Here is a 17,209-nt window from a genome sequence, read left to right as displayed (position 1 = left end):
AGTGGAGTAATGCCCGAAGAATCAGAAGGTCAGAAGAGGTCTGCCGGCTGCGCATACACATTAGTATGCCACAAGGTTGTACGAGTTGGCGTGCGTCATGCGGAGGGACTGTCAGACGGCGGTCCCCACAGCATTCAGCTCGTGCTTGTAGCTGGAAACTTCGCGAGCTGGTAGGGTCGGGTGCGCATTCGTGTGCGACAACTTCAAACACTTGTGGTGTGGCTGCAAGAAAGATGCTGATTGTGATCGTAACAACTGCGTCGAGCTGCTCACATCCTAGCAAGAAAGACGGACTCCGTTTTGACAGGCGCCGCCATGGCGTTTAATGAATATGACGAAGAGAAGCCTTTTCTGAGAACGAGCGAAGACGGTGACATGGCCAGCAATGGAACGATCAAGAAGAAACCATCCTGGACAAGGATTCACTATCTTCTCTTCGTTCTCCATGCAGCATTCCTGGCCGCCAATGTTGGCTTCATGGTGTTCAACATGTCAGCAAATCACACATGCTCAACAAGTTCGTCAAAAGGCTTCTCAAAACAGCCAGATGACGTCCAAGAACCCTACTGTACGTACAGTCGAACGAACAGTTTGACAAAAACTAAATCAGACCCTTCTACAGCTCCTGCTCGCGATTTTGTAGAGCATGAAATCCGCATCCCAAACGTCGAGCCCAAAGGCCCATTCGTCGGCCTGCCTCGCCCCGAGCTCGACGAAGCCTGGTCAGATCTCCTGCGACCTGCCATGCTCGATATGCCCCCGGCCGAAATGAAGAAGATGAACAAGTCATCGGTAGCAGTTAAAGGCACAGGAGGTTACGTAGGATACTATGCAGTATTCCATCAATTGCACTGTCTGGTGAGTAGAATGGCACCGGCATTGCAATGGATGACAAGCGACTAATGAGAGCCAATCGCAGAAACGACTATACCAATGGACACACAAAGAATCGTACCAAGACGTGATCGATGATGGACGATTGACGGCCGAACACTACGATCATTGCATCGAAGTCATTCGGTCGGCGTTGATGTGTCAACCAGATTTGACTGTCCACACGGTGCACTTCGACTCGCGAGCTCCGCATGGTCTGAAAGGCTACAGTCATCATGAGAGAAAATGTGTCAAATGGGAACCATTCAAGGAGTGGGCGGATCAGAAGGCAATACCCGCGCCGTTGCAAGATCATGTACTTAGTGAGGCTGAGGACGGAAGTTTCGGTCCATAGCAGAACAAGCCTCCAGAATAAAATGACATTGGTCTGAAAGACGAAGTTGAATGATTGAGTGTTTCCTTTGATCAACGAACAATGATAATTATGAATTATGTACCAACATAGTCGTACTGGTACTCCTCGCTTGCATCCACTCCTGCATCTTATCCCAACTTACACATTTCTGTTCCCCAGGTGCCCTATGCTTTATCACATCCTTTCCATCTTCTCCCGGCGCCCAGACAAGCGTGTACAACGACGTATCCATATGGCACATCACGCTCTGACGAAGGAAATTAAGGCAATGATCTGAAGGAAATCGAATGTCAGCTCAAAAATATGCTCCACTACATTCTGACCATTTCTGCACTTACCAGCATGATGTTGCAAATATTTATAATGCCCGCTCCCAACTTCCACATCGGGATAGAAGTAATCAAAGTACATGAACTGTTTGATTTTTTTCACACAGTGGATGTCATGCGCCACGCCTAACCCTGCTGCGAAACCTCCGTCTTTGAGAGGTACTGAATCCTGGCCAAGGATATCGAGTTCTTCTTGAGAGACGCGTATCAGTGTGCCCTCGAGAAGATTGTGCATGGCTTCTTCCCAGGCGGGTGTGGGGTCGCCGACCATGATTTTCTCGTTCCCGGTCATGTTTCGGTATTCGTATGAAATGGCTTCGTTGGCTGGTGCTGTATTGATTTAGGATTAGTTCTGGACTCGTTGGTTTTCTAGTTTTGGCTTACAGTATGGCTCAGGGATCGTTGTATCTTGTTGCTTGAATGCTAGCAAGAATACTAGGAAAAGAGATATGGCGAACAAGACGATGTTGAGAATTGTAGACAGCCATAGCCACGTTCGTGGAGGTTGTCTGTAGTTTCGCCGTTGAACATATCGCTGCCAATCGTCGTCCCCCAGCTTCTGCTCTACAAATGGTCGTTCCTCTTCGCGCTCCATGTTCAGTGCTGGTGTACTGCTTTGGTCCGTATCGACACAAGTCAGGAATTGTCTCGCAGTCCAGCAGGATGTCACAGCTTCACGTCAGGCCCCCAGCCTTGATGGATCAGCTACCTTCACGCCACGCTGCAGGTGCATTCCGCTGGCGTAATCCTGCTGCCAGCCACATTAGCTTGTTCGTACATGCAAAGCAACTGGAAGGATTTGTGTGCCGTGCAGGGTACATCTTGAGCTCTCGCAGAGCGAATAGCTTTAGTGCTGTGATAGACACACCCGCTTGGCATGAAATTGCCCGGGTCTAGCGTGTTGCAGGAATGATCTGCAGTGAATGATCACCAAAATGTGGGGGTTTCGGTGATCGGGTCATTCGATGCTTCTTTGTACACCAACTCGTGTACAAGGGCTACACCGGAATTGGCAGCTGTTCATGGCTCGCTGATACACATGCAGTGATCGACTTCACTGGCTTCACGAAGTGTGAGACGGCTTCCCAGTGCTCCAAAACGCAATGCGTTCGTTCCGACGGTTGCCTTGCTTTTCCGACCAACAAAGTAACTAAAGCATGTGAACCGAGTTTGCGGCCGGCTCACACCCTACTACGGATTCACATATGCCAGCTGCTTGACCCTTTCTTAGATACGCGTCAGTTGCCTTGTCAGGCAACGGGTCCGCAAGCTTGCTGCTGTTGTGTCACAATCGATGCAACTTTGAGCAAGGTTTCGTAGCAAGCATTCGTGGCGGTATAGATGTGTGGTTTCGGCGTGTTTTCATATCTTGATCTTTCCCTTTCAATGAGTCGTCGACTTCTTGCACCATCAACCTGAACAAATCCACCGAAGCTAGTAGCCATGAAGTCGTTCGTCGTTGCCTTGGCATACATTGCATTGGCATTTGCCGCACCTATAATCATTGAGCCTCGTAAGCCTGATTGTCAAACCAATTCGATGCGTGCTTAGCACTAATGGGTTGAGTTGCAGAAGGTCAAGCGTCATCGCCGAATGCTGTCTCAAGTCGAGATGAGGCTGTTAAGTCCAGCTTCGATATTGCACACAAGAACAGACAAGCTCGGTCCATAGCAGTGAATAGAAGGGAAGATGATGCGCTCGCTGGCATAGTCTCACCTCGAGACGGCACAACTGAATTCGGTTAGTGTAGATGCACATGTTCTTGAGTTCGATACTGACGTTCCCAGACGCCGATGCCTTCTACAAGGACAGGCGGAACGATGCAGCACTCGAAGCCCGGGATGGTACGACTGAATTTGGTGAGTGCATAGAACATGACTGATTGAGTGTGATCCTGATATCCCGCAGATGCAGATGCCATGTACAAGGGCAGGCGAGACGACGATGCAGTCGCTGGCATTGTAGTCACGGTCCGGGATGGCACGACTGAATTTGGTGAGTTAGAAGGGCATGTCCCGATGAATGCGATTCTGATCTTCCACAGATGCAGACGCCTTCTATAAGGATTAATCTTTTCTACGCGCTGTGAGACCTTAGGCTTCTGTTCGTTTCTCTCGGCTGCAGGAAAGCCAGAACGACATGTTCGAGATATCTGAGCATCGATTGCGTACGAGCTTCCAGGTGAAGTCGGCGCAGGCGATGACAAGAGCAGCAGCTCATTGACGAATCGTGAGCAGCCTTGTAAGAGGCGTTGCATCCATGCGCTCATCTGTAGGATAGTTGTGCGGCCCACGCTCGCAAGGATAGAGCAGGTTGTATGAGGGCCGAAGTGGTGGCTTGGTGGGGCAGACACTGAACCCTCGTTCTGTAGTGTCGATCAATGTCAGCTCGTCCAGACCTTCAGATTCCGGGCACACTGCACTGCGCGATTTGTGAACGAAACACGTGGATCACGCTCAGCTCGCAGCTGCCCGTACGCCGCTGCAGGTGCATGGTGGCATTGATGCCGTAGTCGCTGCTGATCCGACCAGGAACCGAGCTGAGGAAGCTGCTCTGCAGGCCCGCGTGTGACGTGACTGCGCGGCCGTTGGCACGTCTTCCACCCCAAAGAACCGTTACCGCGACATGTGAAGTGAGAAATGTTCTCACCTGCCAACACTCCTTCGGTGCACAACCTCTTGTGGACGTGAGGCGTCCGTCAGTATTCTCAGCTTGCAACCAATACCACGTTTGCAAAGATGGCTCAGTCAAAAGTCCGAATTGCCATCTCAGGTGGAGGCATGGCAGGCGCCACGCTGATGCACGCTCTGATCAAACACGACCATCTCGACGTCCACATATTCGAGTCTGCGTCCGAGTTTCGTGAAGCTGGAATGGCTGTTGGCATGACCCGCAATGCCTTCCAAGCGTTAGAGCTCATCGGGCCTTCGGCAAGAGAAGCACTCGAACGGGCAGGTTCTGTGCCGCATTATGGCGCCAGATTGATGCTGGCGCTGGGACCTGAGGCAGGAACGATGATCGACGAAATCGATGCGAGGAAAGAAGGCAAGAGATTGACCAGTATCGTGCACCGCGCTGCATTGTTGAAAGAGCTCCTGGCAAGCGTTCCGAGCGAGCGAATGCATGCATCCAAGAAGCTGAAGACAGTCGATCGTAGCGGCGATGGACCTGTCCTCCTGCATTTTGAAGATGGCTCCACACATGAGACCGACATCCTCATCGGTGCAGACGGCATCCATAGCACTGTCAGGAAGATTGTTCTCGGCGAGTCCGATCCAGCAGCAGTGCCCGTGTCGGCCGACATGATGGCAATACCCACGCTGCAGCCGTACGAGAAATTGAAACCTATCCTTGGTGCTGACTACGTGGACACAAAAGATCCTCGAGAGTGGGGTTGGGTTGGGAAGGGGACCTTTATGATGCACAATGTGCTCAATGAAGGCGAGCTGATCCAGTTCATTGCGACAGTGAAGATCGATACCGGTGATGCCTGGATGAAGGAAGTCGATGCTGAAGAGTTCAAGGGCTATTTCGAGGGCTGGCCGTCCCATCTACGGAATGCCCTATCAGCTGTTCGTTGGTCTGCTCATATTGGTCGGGACCATGCTAATTTTGCAATAGGTGGTTGGTGACCAGAAGACAGTGCAGTGCTGGTGCACGTGGGAACACGCCCATGCACGAACATACGCGGATGGTCCGATAGCCGTGATGGGTGATGCAGCACATGCAACTACTCCGTGGCAGTCGTCGGGAGGTGGCATGTCGATGGAAGATGCTCTCGTGCTCTCTTCGCTGCTGGGTCGGATCACCACGCCGAAGCAGGCATCAGTAGCACTGCAGGTGTACGATGAAGCACGCCGGCCCCGCACACAGAAGATTGTTGACTCCAGTCGGGAGACCGGTCTGATTTTCACGGGAAACAATCCGGAATACACAATGGATCATGCCGGTCTCAAGGGCAGATTGCCGCAGCGGTGGGACTTTATCCTGGACTTTGACAACGGCAAAGCACGCGAAGAGGCTGTGCGGGAATTGGAGGCGAGATTGCGGTAGCCCTCAAGAATGGTTGCGTGTGCCGTCTGCACCCTGACCTGCCGATTCATTGTTTTATACTGTAGAAATAGAGATGGTGATGAACGCGTGTTGAAGACAACGCACCACTACACAAGCGAGACTGATTCTCTTGGCGTGTCGCTAGCGCGTTCGGCTTCTTCTTCACAAGAAGGCACGAAGTTCTTCCTGGTCACCTCACTTCTCCACTTACAGAATGCCATCCTTGACACTCTCCATCTGGATTACTGAGATTTCGGCAACAGGGCGAGATTGAGGGCTCCTGACCGGGTTGACAAAAGAATAGAGAGGTCCTCGGATGCGTTGACACTCCATCAATGGAAGAAACATGATGACTTTGGCCTGGATCTTACGAACGTCCGCATCCGATCGCCTGGATGCGTTGGTTGCCCCAAGATGACCACTCGAAACTGCGGAGACTTCGGACCTTCATAAAGTTCAGTGATCCCAGCAGAGCTTCCTCCCGCTTGAGCAAGGCTTGTTGCCCGTTGCAGACTTGCACGAGAGTTCCACATGGAGATTGCCTTCTCGAACAACGCTATGTGAATCCGGCTCTGGACCCAGGCTGTTCTGTGATACTGCGCGGTCGTTATATGATCGAGAATCTAGTATGTCTAGGATCATAGGCAAACCCGCTTTCGATGCGACGAAATTAAGCTCAGGTACTTAAAAAAGCTGGCTCAGGGTGCTTGTGCCGACAAAGGAGACAAGGTCATGGAGAATACTGCAGCGGCCTTCCTGGAGAACAGCTTACCGGATGATGGCGGCGGACAATGGTTCCGCCCGACATCACCTTTCAATTACCTGCATTGATGTGCAGCATGAGGCCAGGAACATATGCTCGACACTGGTGATCGCATAGACGCCTAGCTGGTCGCGACACACGACTGAGACGATGCTGTATGGAAGCGCAAGCAAACCCGCGATTGTGGCCTGGACCGTGGTCATTACATCTCTGGCCACGGTCGCGGTAGTTCTCCGCCTTTACGCTCGATTTATCGTCTCGAGAACTGCTGGTCGAGATGATGCCTGCATATTTGGATCAGTGGTGAGCAATCGTATCGTTCGGGCGTGCTCAAGTAGCGCCGCTAATTCGGGGAAGTCCTTTGCGTGGGCTACGACAGCGACTATGATCGCGCAGGTAATGCTTTACCTCTCCCCTAAACCCTTTCGACACAGCTCTCAGCGAATAACACGGGTCTGACTGGTGAATTAGGTGAAGACCGGCCTCGGCAGCCACGAATGGACACTAGGACCTCACGAGGCTATGTTGAACCTCAGAGCGGTGAGTAATGCCCCGAAAACTAACACGACGACAGCACTGATAAGGCCGAAGTACTGGTTGATGATAATCGTATACAACTGCTCGCTGTTCTGCACCAAGTTTTCGATCATGTTCCAGTACCTTCGCATATTTCCGCAAAGGGGCATCCGCATCGCAACATATGCGCTTATGGCATTAGTCTCATGCTATGCGACGTGGAGGATCATATCCGCTATACTCACCTGTACTCCGCCGGCAGCTTTCTGGGACCACTCTATCAAGCACAAAACATGTCAAGATCGACTGGCACTTTCACTTGCGAGTACATCACTCAACATGATTACCGACATCCTGATCACTGTACTGCCTCTGCCATTCCTCAATAAGCTCCAATTGCCTCGGCGCCAGAAGTGGGCCCTCGTCGGAGTCTTTGCGATCGGAGGACTGGTCGTTATTGTGTCTATCTTACGACTGCCATCTCTGTACCACCTGATGTCGTCCAAAGACATCACTTACGAGAATGCCATGGCATGCATCTGGTCCTCTATCGAGCTGAACACCGGCATCATCTGCTCATGCCTGCCGACCCTCCGCTGTCTATTCCCTACATGGCTCAAAGGGGCATCGAAATACGGCACTCACTCCAGCTCTGGGCCATCCTTTGTCAAGCCCGACGTACCACACACTTCAGACGGCTGGACTCCAGAGAATGCGCATTCGCGGTCGAAAAGCCGCTGCTACACGCATGTCACGAGCCAAAGCGCCAGCTTCAAAACGCACAAAGCAAAGAGGTCCTGGACAGACCGACAGGATATGCTATTGGAGAGCTCAGAAGACATCGAGCTGGGGCCGCGTTTGAATAAATCGAGTTCGGAGGAGCGGCATGTGAGTGATGGGCATATTCATGTGCAGACAGACATCGAGCAGGAAAGTGTGCTACGAATTGATGACGAGAGTCCTGTGCTGGTTGCGAAAGAGCAGATAACGCAAAATAGAGGCATGGTGTAATGAGGTATTGGTTTCAATCAAAATTTTGCATGGCACATAGTACTGTTCGCTTCCGTTGTTTCCATATTTGAACATGTCAATGAAGTAATGCAAGCAGTTGCGAGACAAAATATGCATTCTGGGTATATCTGTAAAAGTGGTATCATGTCTCACAACTCTCTAACGCCAGCGACCACGCCATCGAGCACAGCGCCGACAAAGAACGCGCTGTCCTACAGCTCGTCCTTCTCTGCGCTGCCACCTTTCCCCTTCGCATCTTCCTCCGTCGTCTCCGTAGTTTTCTCTCCCGTCTTCTCCATCCCACTCGCCTCACCATCCGTGTTTGTCCCCGCACCACCCTTCTCATCATCGTCATCAACACTCTTCTCACTGGCCTTCCCATCGGTATTCGTCACAGGTCCACCCTTCTTCTCATCGTCGACCTTTTCTTCTTCCCCACCAGGTGGAACTTCATCCTCCGGATGCAAACTCACAGCATCCGCCTCTCCTTTCTTAAGCGGCTTCGCATCACCAACTCTCTCCTCACCCTCATAATCCGGACCAATCTTCACTTTCTCCGCATACTCCAGAATATTACTCACAATGTTATCCTGAATAAAATGTCCTTTGCCTCCAGCGACTCGCAGAATCAAGTCATTCAAGGAGCTTCTGCCCAAGATGTCGACGTGGTCTGCTGTGTTTGGTCCACCTCGAGGATTGAAACGATCGGGTTCGTGAGGCATTTCGTATGCGACGACAGGGATGTTGGCAGGGTTGTAGCGTTTAATTTTCCAGCCTTTGTTGCACATGTAGCCTGTGCTGAGGATGTTTACGGTTCCGTCGCCTTCTCCCATTACGACACCGTGGTCGACCAGGCCATCTGGGGTGGTGACTGTGGAGTCTGCGGGTATGAGAGTTAGTCGTAAGCGTGTGGAAGCGTGCAGGAGAAGTTTCGACCTTACCGATCATGACAGCAGTATCGTTGTTAGCATCTTGCTCTTCGCGGTAGTAGTAAGCTCTCTCGGTCGGCTTGCCGATACCATAGAAACAGAAGATCTTCATGTCCGGCGCGATGGGGAGGCGAATCTCAAGCGGGTTCATCCATTTGGCTGGCGTGTCCATGTTGGCTTCGACTTCGTCCTTGGTATGCGCGACACCACGACTGTAGCTGCTCTTTATCTGGTCTACATACCACTTTTCAGTATTCTTGAATAGGTAGTCGATGGCGCCTGGGACAGACATGTTCCCTGGGGTCAAGGTGTTGTTAATCTCCCTGAAGTTCAAGAACTTGCCGAAAGTGGTGGTCTGATTCCAAGCATCATCGGGCGCGCCGTTCTCGTCTCCCCAGACTGCTGTTCCTCCGATGGGGAGCATAGAGGAAATACCAGGCATGGCGCGGAAGATCTCCGCACGCTCTATGCGGGACAGGAACTTCTCGAGGCCATAGACTGCAAAGGCATTCAGCTGGACTGTGTCTCTCATCTCTCCACTTAGCACGGCTGGTACATCCTTGAGGGCACCAAGCATGCAGCCAGAGATGTTGATCCACGACTCAATATGGTCGTTGACCCATGATGGTCCACCGTTGCCGTATCCCTCTGCCTCTACCCAGCGGAAGAAGTAGAATAGCACCTGCGAGCCCATCGAGTGAGACAGCATAACAGCCTTCTTGCCGGACACGTGCTTTGCGATCTCAATGTGATTCTTGAGGCGTGTGAAGTACTGATCTCGAATCTCGTAATTGAGATAGCTCATGCGCCAGTCGTATGCGGCCGTGAAAGCGTTCGTAGGGTCGTACCCAATCGTCGCCAGGTTCTCCAAGATCTTGTTCCATATCCAGTATCCTGTGATAAAGAAGTCGGCCGCATCGAAGCCTTGCGCCGCTCTCAGCTTGATGCCTGGCGGATCAAGGCCAGTCTTCTTGTCGAGCATGACATGCCTTTTCCAACTCGCCTTGTCCAGTACCAGCGCTCTCATCATACTCCACGAACCCCACAGCCTCTTTCTAAAGTATTGCCTGGACGAGTCTTCTGTACCCCAGCTTTCCAAACCTGTCGATATCACACCAGGAACCATGATCACGGGATACTTGGCTCGGATGCCCTCGTTACGCGCATGAAGACCGATAGCGAAGGAGTCGTAGTCAATAGCTTGTTTCTCTCGAGACTATATAAAATTACCTTTGTCAACTGATCAGCTCCGGACCTCAAGTTGTAGCAGACGCAGCTTACCTGAATATCCTGCACATCTCGTATGAGCCCCGTAGGAAGCACATCCATTAAGCTGTCCAAGTTCATATCCTCCAGCCCAGCCATCGACACCAGCTGATCCAGGGCGCCATCTTTGCTCGCAAAGAAGCCCGCTGCAGACAGTCCACCCAGCAGCCCAAGTCCAAACACCCACGCGTTCCTCCTCTTCTTTCCCTTGCTGCTCTTCACTGCCTTCTTCAACTCATCGAATTTCTCGTTCGTCAGCACACGGTACGCGCCGGGTCGCTTCAAAGCTTCGTGAGGAGCTGGGGCCGGGCTGGAGTCTCGTGATTCTGCAGGTGTGCTGTCGCTGCTCCCGCTGCTGCCAAAGATGCGCCTCCGCAGAGAGGACAACGATTCAGCCATGGCAGCGTCTGGCGGAATCTGGCGGAAGAGTGAACAGAGAACGAAAGTTGGCCCACGCGACAACTTTGTGCCTGTCAGCCAAACTTTATTTACACAAATACGTCACATGCTTTCTCCTCAGTAGGCAACCGGGATTGTCCGTTCACCTTCACATGCAAGCAGCCGTTGGAGACTTTCACATGTCAGACAATTGAATCTGCTATCGTGAATCTTGGCTTCTCAACACTCTTCACATGTCACACAAGCAGCCGAGACTCGCATCCGATGCCCGCTCCAAAACCAATCCGACCGAAAACTCAATCTAATGAACCACTCCGCCGAGTCCGAGGCCGATACTGCCAAGACTGAAACAACCAGCAGCAAGAAGAAGACGACCTCAGACTCAAGCTCCTCAGACGAAATCCGCTACATCTGCTACGGCTCCGAGAAAGAATCACCATGGCTTCCCGCCATCAAACAGCTCATCTCCAAAGATCTCTCCGAGCCTTATAGTATCTACGTCTACCGCTACTTTCTCTACCAATGGGGGAAACTATGCTTCCTCGTACAATCTCCTGACTACAGAAAAGTGAAATCTCTCTGATGAGTTTTCCAGGCTCTGAACCCGCAAGATGAACTGATCGGAGTCATCGTCTGCAAACTCGAACCCCACCGTGGAGGGCCGCTCCGAGGCTACATCGCCATGCTCGCCACGCGAGAAGACCAACGCGGGAAAGGCATAGCAAGTAAACTCGTGCGCATGGCATGCGAAGCCATGATTGAAGAGAATGCAGATGAAGTCAGTCACCTCTTCCCCTCCCTTTCACCCCCATCTCTCGAGATCAAAAAATTGGGAATTGTCAAAGCTAACAAATCTCACCCTCTTCAAGATCGCCCTCGAAACCGAAACCCACAACCTCCCCTCCCTGAAAATCTACGAAAAACTCGGCTTTATCAGATCGAAACGTCTCCATCGATACTATCTGAACGGCAACACGGCTTATAGGTTGATTTTATATTTGAAGGACGGAATTCCTTATCAGCCGACTTTTCCGCCTATGGATTATGGACCGACTTCTGCGGAGGGGGCGTTGTATGGGAGTGGAGAGGATCCGACGAAGGCGATGTTGGGGAGTGAGGATTTGATTGAGAGGCAGGCGGCGCAGATGAGGATTGAGGAGGGGAGCAGAGGTGGGTGATTTTATGTCGTTGTGAGGTAGTGATTGAGTGAATTGAGCTGATCAGAGGTCATGGTTGATTGCGGTGAACAGGCTTTGGTGGTGAGATTGACTTCTGATATCGAGAGCACTTCGATATACAAGTTGCAGTACAGCCTGAAAGCATTGCGATTGGAGGTTTTGGTCAAGCTATTGCAGTTATCGATACAAACTTTTGTAGCCCGAGAATTTGAGCTCACGGGCTAAGTTATGCTGAAACAATGGTGCTAACAATTCCTCTATCCTTTCTCCAGCATGTCTCGCGGCGGAGACATCGTGGCAAAGTTTCGGCCCCAGCGAGACAGCAGTTTGCGAACAACATTCTCTTGCCGACTGCATAGCAATATCGATTTGGGAAGACTCTCATCTGAGTGAGGGTGAGCGAGCAATGCAGCTAGACAATGCGTCCAGCGGCATCGAACTCAAATTCGCGGCCGAAATCGACATCAGCGTCAGCGTCATCGTGGTCGTCATGCCTGGTCATTCGTCTAGTCCAGCTCCAGTTAGGTTGTGGTGGTGCTAGTCGGGGCCGTGAAGGTCCTGGTGTCGGTGGCTCGTCAAGCATCATGGCATCTCCTTCCTCCTGCTGATCGTCTTCATCTTCGCTGGATTCTACGAATCCTTCTTCCAGCATAAGTTGCTCCTTGCGGCTCTTCAAGAGCTTGTCAACACGTTGCTCCTGGCTCCATGCCATCACTTTGATAGCATCGAGCTCGTCAGTGATAATACGCGCCGGACACTCAAGGCCAACAAGCTTTGCTCGCTTAGTCATAGCAGCGACGGTCTCTGGCTTATGCCGAGCGTTGAATTGGCCCTGGCCGAATCGAACGCCATCAAGAAAGGCCATGCGTACCGTCTGCTCCTGTACCAGGCCTGCCGGAGTGCTGAGATAATTGCGCGCGAAGAGGGTTGCGAGGGCGCGCCACTCCTGTTGATCGCGCGGCACGACTTGTAAATGCCATCCTTGGACGATATCGGCAACGATGTGAGATATATGGTCGAGGGGCGAAGCGCGGCCCAATCCCAAGAATCTTGCAATCTCGGCAATGGCCTTCACTGAGAAGGTATTGAGTGGTACCTTTTGCCTGATGAAATCGCTTTCCTTTCTGAACAAGGCCGATTTCTCGCTCAGTATGTCAGCTCTCAGAACGTGGTCGATAGCTGGCGAGGTCTTTGACAGACGGAGCAGATCTTTGACCTTGATAGTGCGGACAATGGACTCCTTGTGGATGGCGCCCCAGACCAGGAACTCGTATGTACCGCAGTAACGTTGAGCACCGTTTGACCAGGGTGCCATCTTCTGCGTTAGCTCGTCATGAAATGGGCTGTGGCTACTATCAGCCAGAAGCTCCTGCGGTAGATGACGAAATTACTCACCGTGCCCAAAACACAGCCCTCTTGTCCAATTTGCTCGGGTCGATAAGCGTGATGCGTCCGTTCTTGACGCCTTTTCGCGTCTCGGAGCACGCAAGTCTCAGGATCCAGACCAACCTATTACACGTGGACACGAAAGGTGTGTCCTTTATTTTCCGGTCCATGCTAGTTATGGTTAGCTGACAGGTCTTGTTGCGCTGAACCGCATAGAGCTTACCGATTAAACACGTCCGTGAGATCGACGTCACTGCTTTTCGGTGGCCTAAAATGAACCACATTGGACTGAAAATATTTGCGTGCAATAAAGCCTTCCTCGGAGTTGTGGCTGGGCTGATCGGTCTCGACCCAATATCTGGACTGTGTTAGAAGTGCTGTCTGCGATAGGGTCGAGCATGGGTGCTTTACCTGAACAAAAGGCCTGTTGGCGGAGGATGAGCGGCATCTCGTGGTATAGGGACCACCTGTTGCTGAAGACCTTCAAGTCTTCTCTCCGACATACGCGGCCTAGACCCATCGTTCCTCCAATACTCAAATTTCTTGGTCGGAGTCCGCGGCTTCGCAATGTCGCTCCGCTTTCGCACTTTACGGGACGAAATCGTTGGTGACGGTAGCAGTGCTTGCTGCAATGTTTCCGATCGATTGATCACCGGAACAAGGGCGCTCGTTGCCTTGCTTCTTGCACGCGAGACTGCAATTTCTGGCTGTTGAGCAGTAGGCGTAACGGGGATAGCGAGCTGATGAGCCTCTGGTTCTGGCAGCACGCGGCGTCTCTTCTGTGGAGGAGATGCAACCGACGGAACGTCGCGCTGAACAGGAGCAGGTCGAGCAGCTTTCGAAGGAGGAGTCAACGGGAGTTGTCTGAAGGTCACCTCGATGCTCGTCTCTTCGCTGACAACCGCAGACGAAGCATCGCGGACCTTGAGAGGAGTCGCCTTGCTGACACTAGGTTCGCTTCCATGCTGAAGAGCTTGACGGATTCTTCCCCTAAAGCTCTCTCTTAGATCGATGTCTTCTTGCGTCGTGGGATCAGCACAGATTTTGAACCAGATCTTTGCTTTGTCAGGTCTGTTGCGCATGTTGTATTGCGCATTGAGGACATTCGGACGTGCGCCATCATGAATACCGCGAGCTGCCAGCTCTTTCGCGAAGACCTTACTGAAAAGATCCGCACGAGCTTGTCCAGCCAGGTTGAATTCTGCACTGATGAGGTGAAGCGCAACTTGCATTGAGTATGTCCATTGGATCGAAGGCGGCTTGTCGCCATGAGAAGCTGGTTTCTGACGTGCCATGTCGCGTACTGTTCTTGCGATCGTCTGGTCTTGTGTTTTGTCGGGATTGATTGAAATCGCAGCGTGATTCTTATATCACGCACCGCGAAATTTGCGTCCTCACACCTGCAGCCTGCAATCTGAAGCTCCTACCCGTCAGGCTCATCCTAAAAGTAAGGACGCAAAAATAAACTTTCCAGCATACCGATGACAGAGGGAGCTGAAGGAAGTTAAGCCAACGGTCTGTGATTTCACTTTCCACCTCCATCCGCTGCAGTGAAAACATGTCTGAAGTGCTCAATGAGTCGCATTCTCTCGGTGATCCATGGCGAGGCTATTGTGCATCACGCCTGTCTCGTCGAATAAGGCCGTGCCAAGAAGTGAATATGGTGTCCTTTTGGTACCTTTGTGGCCGCAAGTCAAAAGCTACCCATGTTCGACAGCTGTGCATTGAGGCAGGATCTGAAGGTCAGCAGTCTCACGATGAGAGGATTCAACTCACCATTTGTGATTTGAATAAAATCGAGAACATCTTTATGGGGCACTCCCAATTCGACATGTGCAATTCGCATCTATTGCTCGCCTCTGCTTCGGCTGTATGGTATCTCAATCATGCTTTCTCCTGCAGCAACAGCAGCGTTGCCATCTATATCATGCCCGTCTCATGTCGAACCCAAATGACATGCGCCTACAATGCAATATTGTAACGTCCGCCTCTTCCACGCCTCCCAGCTTTTAGTGATCCTTCTACCTTGAGCTGACAATGTTCTGCTGTGCGTTCTTGGCCTTCAGACCTTGAGCGCCATCGACCAACCGTCTCTCGGTGTTCTGGCGGGTGTTGACGAAATCTGGGTAGTTGAGGGTGAGCTCGACGGCGCCGTTGACAATGTTGTCGACGGCCTCGACACCGAGCATGAAGGAGTGGTCCTGGTTGCCGACTTCGTATCTCCAGCTGCCGAAGCGTCCGCGAGACCAGATGTCCATCTTCTCGAGCTTGGGGAGGAGCTGAGTGAGTACACCCTCACGCTCGAGGGATGGCGTTGGGTAACCGTGGTCGAAGCGGCGGTGGTATGTGGAGACGATCTCGTCATCTGGCTTGAGCATCTCTGTGTTGACAAGACCCTGAATGCAGTCTGCGAGCATGGTCTCCTGGTTCACTGGCTTCTTGCTGGACTCAGAAACCTCCAACATGATGCTCCAGTATGGGCCCTCCCGGGCAGATGTGTCGCTTGGCTTGCTGCCATCGCCGAGCTGCAGGGTTGGCAGCTTCTTCGAGGCCTCAGGCTGGTTGTTAGGCGAGTAGTTGGAGAAGATGGTGGCGCGGTAGAATGGGCAGTTGTCCTCTGGGAAGTAGAGCCAACACTTGTCGCCAATGCGCTCTGGGCGAGTACCACGGACACCAACACCAATGACGTGAGTGCTAGAGTAGAACAGGCCCTTGCTCAAGTTCACGAGCTCCTCGTTCTTCATGGCCTGGGCGAGGTAGTCGACAGACATGGTGGAAACGAGCTTCTGGTAGTTGACAGTTGTGCCATCGCCGAGCAGGACTCTCTTGTTCTCAGCATCCACGAGCTGAACCTCGCCGTGCTTGCCGAAGAGCTTCTTCTCCTTGGGGATGGTGTCAGCAACCTTGATCCAGATGTTGCCAGTGCCTCCGTGTGCTGGGAAGCGGAATGTGGCGTTTGGACCCCAGTTTCCTGCGGTCTTGTTGAGGATCACGTTGGTGGTGATCAGCTTGAGATTTGGTGCAGCGACACGCTCGCCGAGCCACGAGCATTGCATCTGTCCGCTTGTCAGTCATCATTGTACGATCTCTTGCGCTGCTCCAGGGCAGTGTTTCGTCACTCACGTCGGTCGTGGGCACAGCCCACACTTTGTAGTTGTATGGTCTCATGAAGATATCCGCAATGCCCGTACCCATTGTCCTCAGAATCCACTCGTCAAAGTTCTTTGGCTTTTCACGTGCGACTCTTGACTCGACTGTGGCGTCGATCAGGCCCTCCATGGCCTTCACCTGATCCTCCTTGGGGAGAGCAGATAGGTTGTTCTGGAATGGGTATGCCACCCACACGCCCTTGTAACGGACATATGAGATACGCTGGTGGGTGTACCAGTCCTCCTCTTTTGGCAGCGCCTCGTTGATGCAGTCGTCGAAGTACTTGTAGTGCGAGAAGATGACGTGGCCGCCGACATCGTAGAGCTGGGTCCGTCAGTGAGTGATTTCGGATGGAAGTCGAGGAGAAACGTACGAAGCCCTCTGGGGTGACATCTGTGGAGGCGAGACCGCCAGCAACCTCGTTGCTGTCGACGATCAACCACGATGGGCCGTCCTGCAGTAATCTGTCAGCTTCAATTGCGCGATGCAATCACCTCCCGCTCACTCACAATCTGTTGCAGGCGCTTTGCGGCACCAAGACCAGTTGGACCAGCGCCGATAACGAGGACATCGATGTCGCTGCGCATGCGTTGTCAGTGCCAATGTCTCTCATGTGCAGCAACAGCATGCGTGCAGTGCAGACAAGACTTTTTGTTGAGCACGCGATTCAGACTTACATCTCCTTGCCATTCGCCTTGCTAATCTGCCTCTTGTGAGTCTGCGCCATGTTTGCGGTGGGAATCTGCTGAAGGAATTCGACGTGCAAAAGTGCGCAGGCGAATGTCGACGACAGAAGGTGTATGTAAAAGCGGCAGGAAAGGAGAAGGAGTAGACAAAATGTCGTCGTCGACTCCAATAAACATCCCACCACACCGCCACCAAGGCCGATATTTAGCTGAGGCCATAGCTTGACTTTTCTCCAAAGCGAGCAAGGGTCGTGTGGGTCCGTGGTGTGAAACGGAGGCCCGGAAGCGGACTGG

General features: G+C 52.2%; 9 protein-coding genes across 10 annotated transcripts; 5 read left to right on the top strand and 4 right to left on the bottom strand.

Moving 5' to 3' along the window:
- Positions 1 to 315: 315 nt before the first annotated feature.
- CKM354_001174100 (uncharacterized protein) lies at positions 316 to 1,228 on the top strand (the record flags this gene model as incomplete). The annotated part of the gene is made up of 3 exons (XM_044807243.1): positions 316 to 568; positions 623 to 858; positions 920 to 1,228. 3 exons carry the CDS (start codon positions 316 to 318, stop codon positions 1,226 to 1,228), a joined length of 798 nt encoding a protein of 265 aa, XP_044663178.1.
- Positions 1,229 to 1,316: 88 nt separating this feature from the next.
- On the bottom strand, positions 1,317 to 2,173 carry CKM354_001174000 (uncharacterized protein; the record flags this gene model as incomplete). The annotated part of the gene is made up of 3 exons (XM_044807242.1): positions 1,317 to 1,522; positions 1,588 to 1,908; positions 1,963 to 2,173. The coding sequence occupies 3 exons, from the start codon at positions 2,171 to 2,173 to the stop codon at positions 1,317 to 1,319; spliced, it is 738 nt and encodes a 245-aa protein (XP_044663177.1).
- An 848-nt stretch (positions 2,174 to 3,021) lies between these two features.
- On the top strand, positions 3,022 to 3,648 carry CKM354_001173900 (uncharacterized protein; the record flags this gene model as incomplete). Its single annotated transcript, XM_044807241.1, has 5 exons — positions 3,022 to 3,091; positions 3,151 to 3,318; positions 3,366 to 3,437; positions 3,487 to 3,573; positions 3,623 to 3,648. 5 exons carry the CDS (start codon positions 3,022 to 3,024, stop codon positions 3,646 to 3,648), a joined length of 423 nt encoding a protein of 140 aa, XP_044663176.1.
- A 668-nt stretch (positions 3,649 to 4,316) lies between these two features.
- On the top strand, positions 4,317 to 5,631 carry CKM354_001173800 (uncharacterized protein; the record flags this gene model as incomplete). The annotated part of the gene is made up of 2 exons (XM_044807240.1): positions 4,317 to 5,150; positions 5,200 to 5,631. 2 exons carry the CDS (start codon positions 4,317 to 4,319, stop codon positions 5,629 to 5,631), a joined length of 1,266 nt encoding a protein of 421 aa, XP_044663175.1.
- A 913-nt stretch (positions 5,632 to 6,544) lies between these two features.
- On the top strand, positions 6,545 to 7,921 carry CKM354_001173700 (uncharacterized protein; the record flags this gene model as incomplete). Its single annotated transcript, XM_044807239.1, has 4 exons — positions 6,545 to 6,697; positions 6,752 to 6,790; positions 6,866 to 6,934; positions 6,986 to 7,921. 4 exons carry the CDS (start codon positions 6,545 to 6,547, stop codon positions 7,919 to 7,921), a joined length of 1,197 nt encoding a protein of 398 aa, XP_044663174.1.
- Positions 7,922 to 8,133: 212 nt separating this feature from the next.
- On the bottom strand, positions 8,134 to 10,515 carry CKM354_001173600 (phospholipid:diacylglycerol acyltransferase; the record flags this gene model as incomplete). Its single annotated transcript, XM_044807238.1, has 3 exons — positions 8,134 to 8,801; positions 8,863 to 10,066; positions 10,132 to 10,515. 3 exons carry the CDS (start codon positions 10,513 to 10,515, stop codon positions 8,134 to 8,136), a joined length of 2,256 nt encoding a protein of 751 aa, XP_044663173.1.
- Positions 10,516 to 10,819: 304 nt separating this feature from the next.
- On the top strand, positions 10,820 to 11,693 carry CKM354_001173500 (peptide alpha-N-acetyltransferase MAK3; the record flags this gene model as incomplete). The annotated part of the gene is made up of 3 exons (XM_044807237.1): positions 10,820 to 11,059; positions 11,111 to 11,293; positions 11,385 to 11,693. The coding sequence occupies 3 exons, from the start codon at positions 10,820 to 10,822 to the stop codon at positions 11,691 to 11,693; spliced, it is 732 nt and encodes a 243-aa protein (XP_044663172.1).
- A 412-nt stretch (positions 11,694 to 12,105) lies between these two features.
- On the bottom strand, positions 12,106 to 14,374 carry CKM354_001173400 (uncharacterized protein; the record flags this gene model as incomplete). Of its 2 annotated transcripts, none has more annotated exons than XM_044807235.1 (4): positions 12,106 to 13,045; positions 13,089 to 13,250; positions 13,303 to 13,437; positions 13,491 to 14,374. In XM_044807235.1, 4 exons carry the CDS (start codon positions 14,372 to 14,374, stop codon positions 12,106 to 12,108), a joined length of 2,121 nt encoding a protein of 706 aa, XP_044663170.1. The 2 variants fall into 2 exon arrangements, with proteins under 2 accessions (XP_044663170.1, XP_044663171.1); XM_044807236.1 differs by having other exon boundaries at positions 12,106 to 13,036.
- Positions 14,375 to 15,100: 726 nt separating this feature from the next.
- CKM354_001173300 (uncharacterized protein) lies at positions 15,101 to 16,956 on the bottom strand (the record flags this gene model as incomplete). Its single annotated transcript, XM_044807234.1, has 5 exons — positions 15,101 to 16,135; positions 16,203 to 16,553; positions 16,603 to 16,683; positions 16,739 to 16,808; positions 16,907 to 16,956. 5 exons carry the CDS (start codon positions 16,954 to 16,956, stop codon positions 15,101 to 15,103), a joined length of 1,587 nt encoding a protein of 528 aa, XP_044663169.1.
- Between the last annotated feature and the right edge of the window lie 253 nt (positions 16,957 to 17,209).

This window comes from Cercospora kikuchii (assembly GCF_019650295.1).
Source record: "Cercospora kikuchii DNA, contig_00008, whole genome shotgun sequence".
Taxonomy (NCBI): Eukaryota; Fungi; Ascomycota; class Dothideomycetes; order Mycosphaerellales; family Mycosphaerellaceae; genus Cercospora; species Cercospora kikuchii.
The sequence above is the reverse complement of the archived record's forward strand: the minus strand, read 5'-3'. Positions and strand labels throughout refer to the sequence as shown.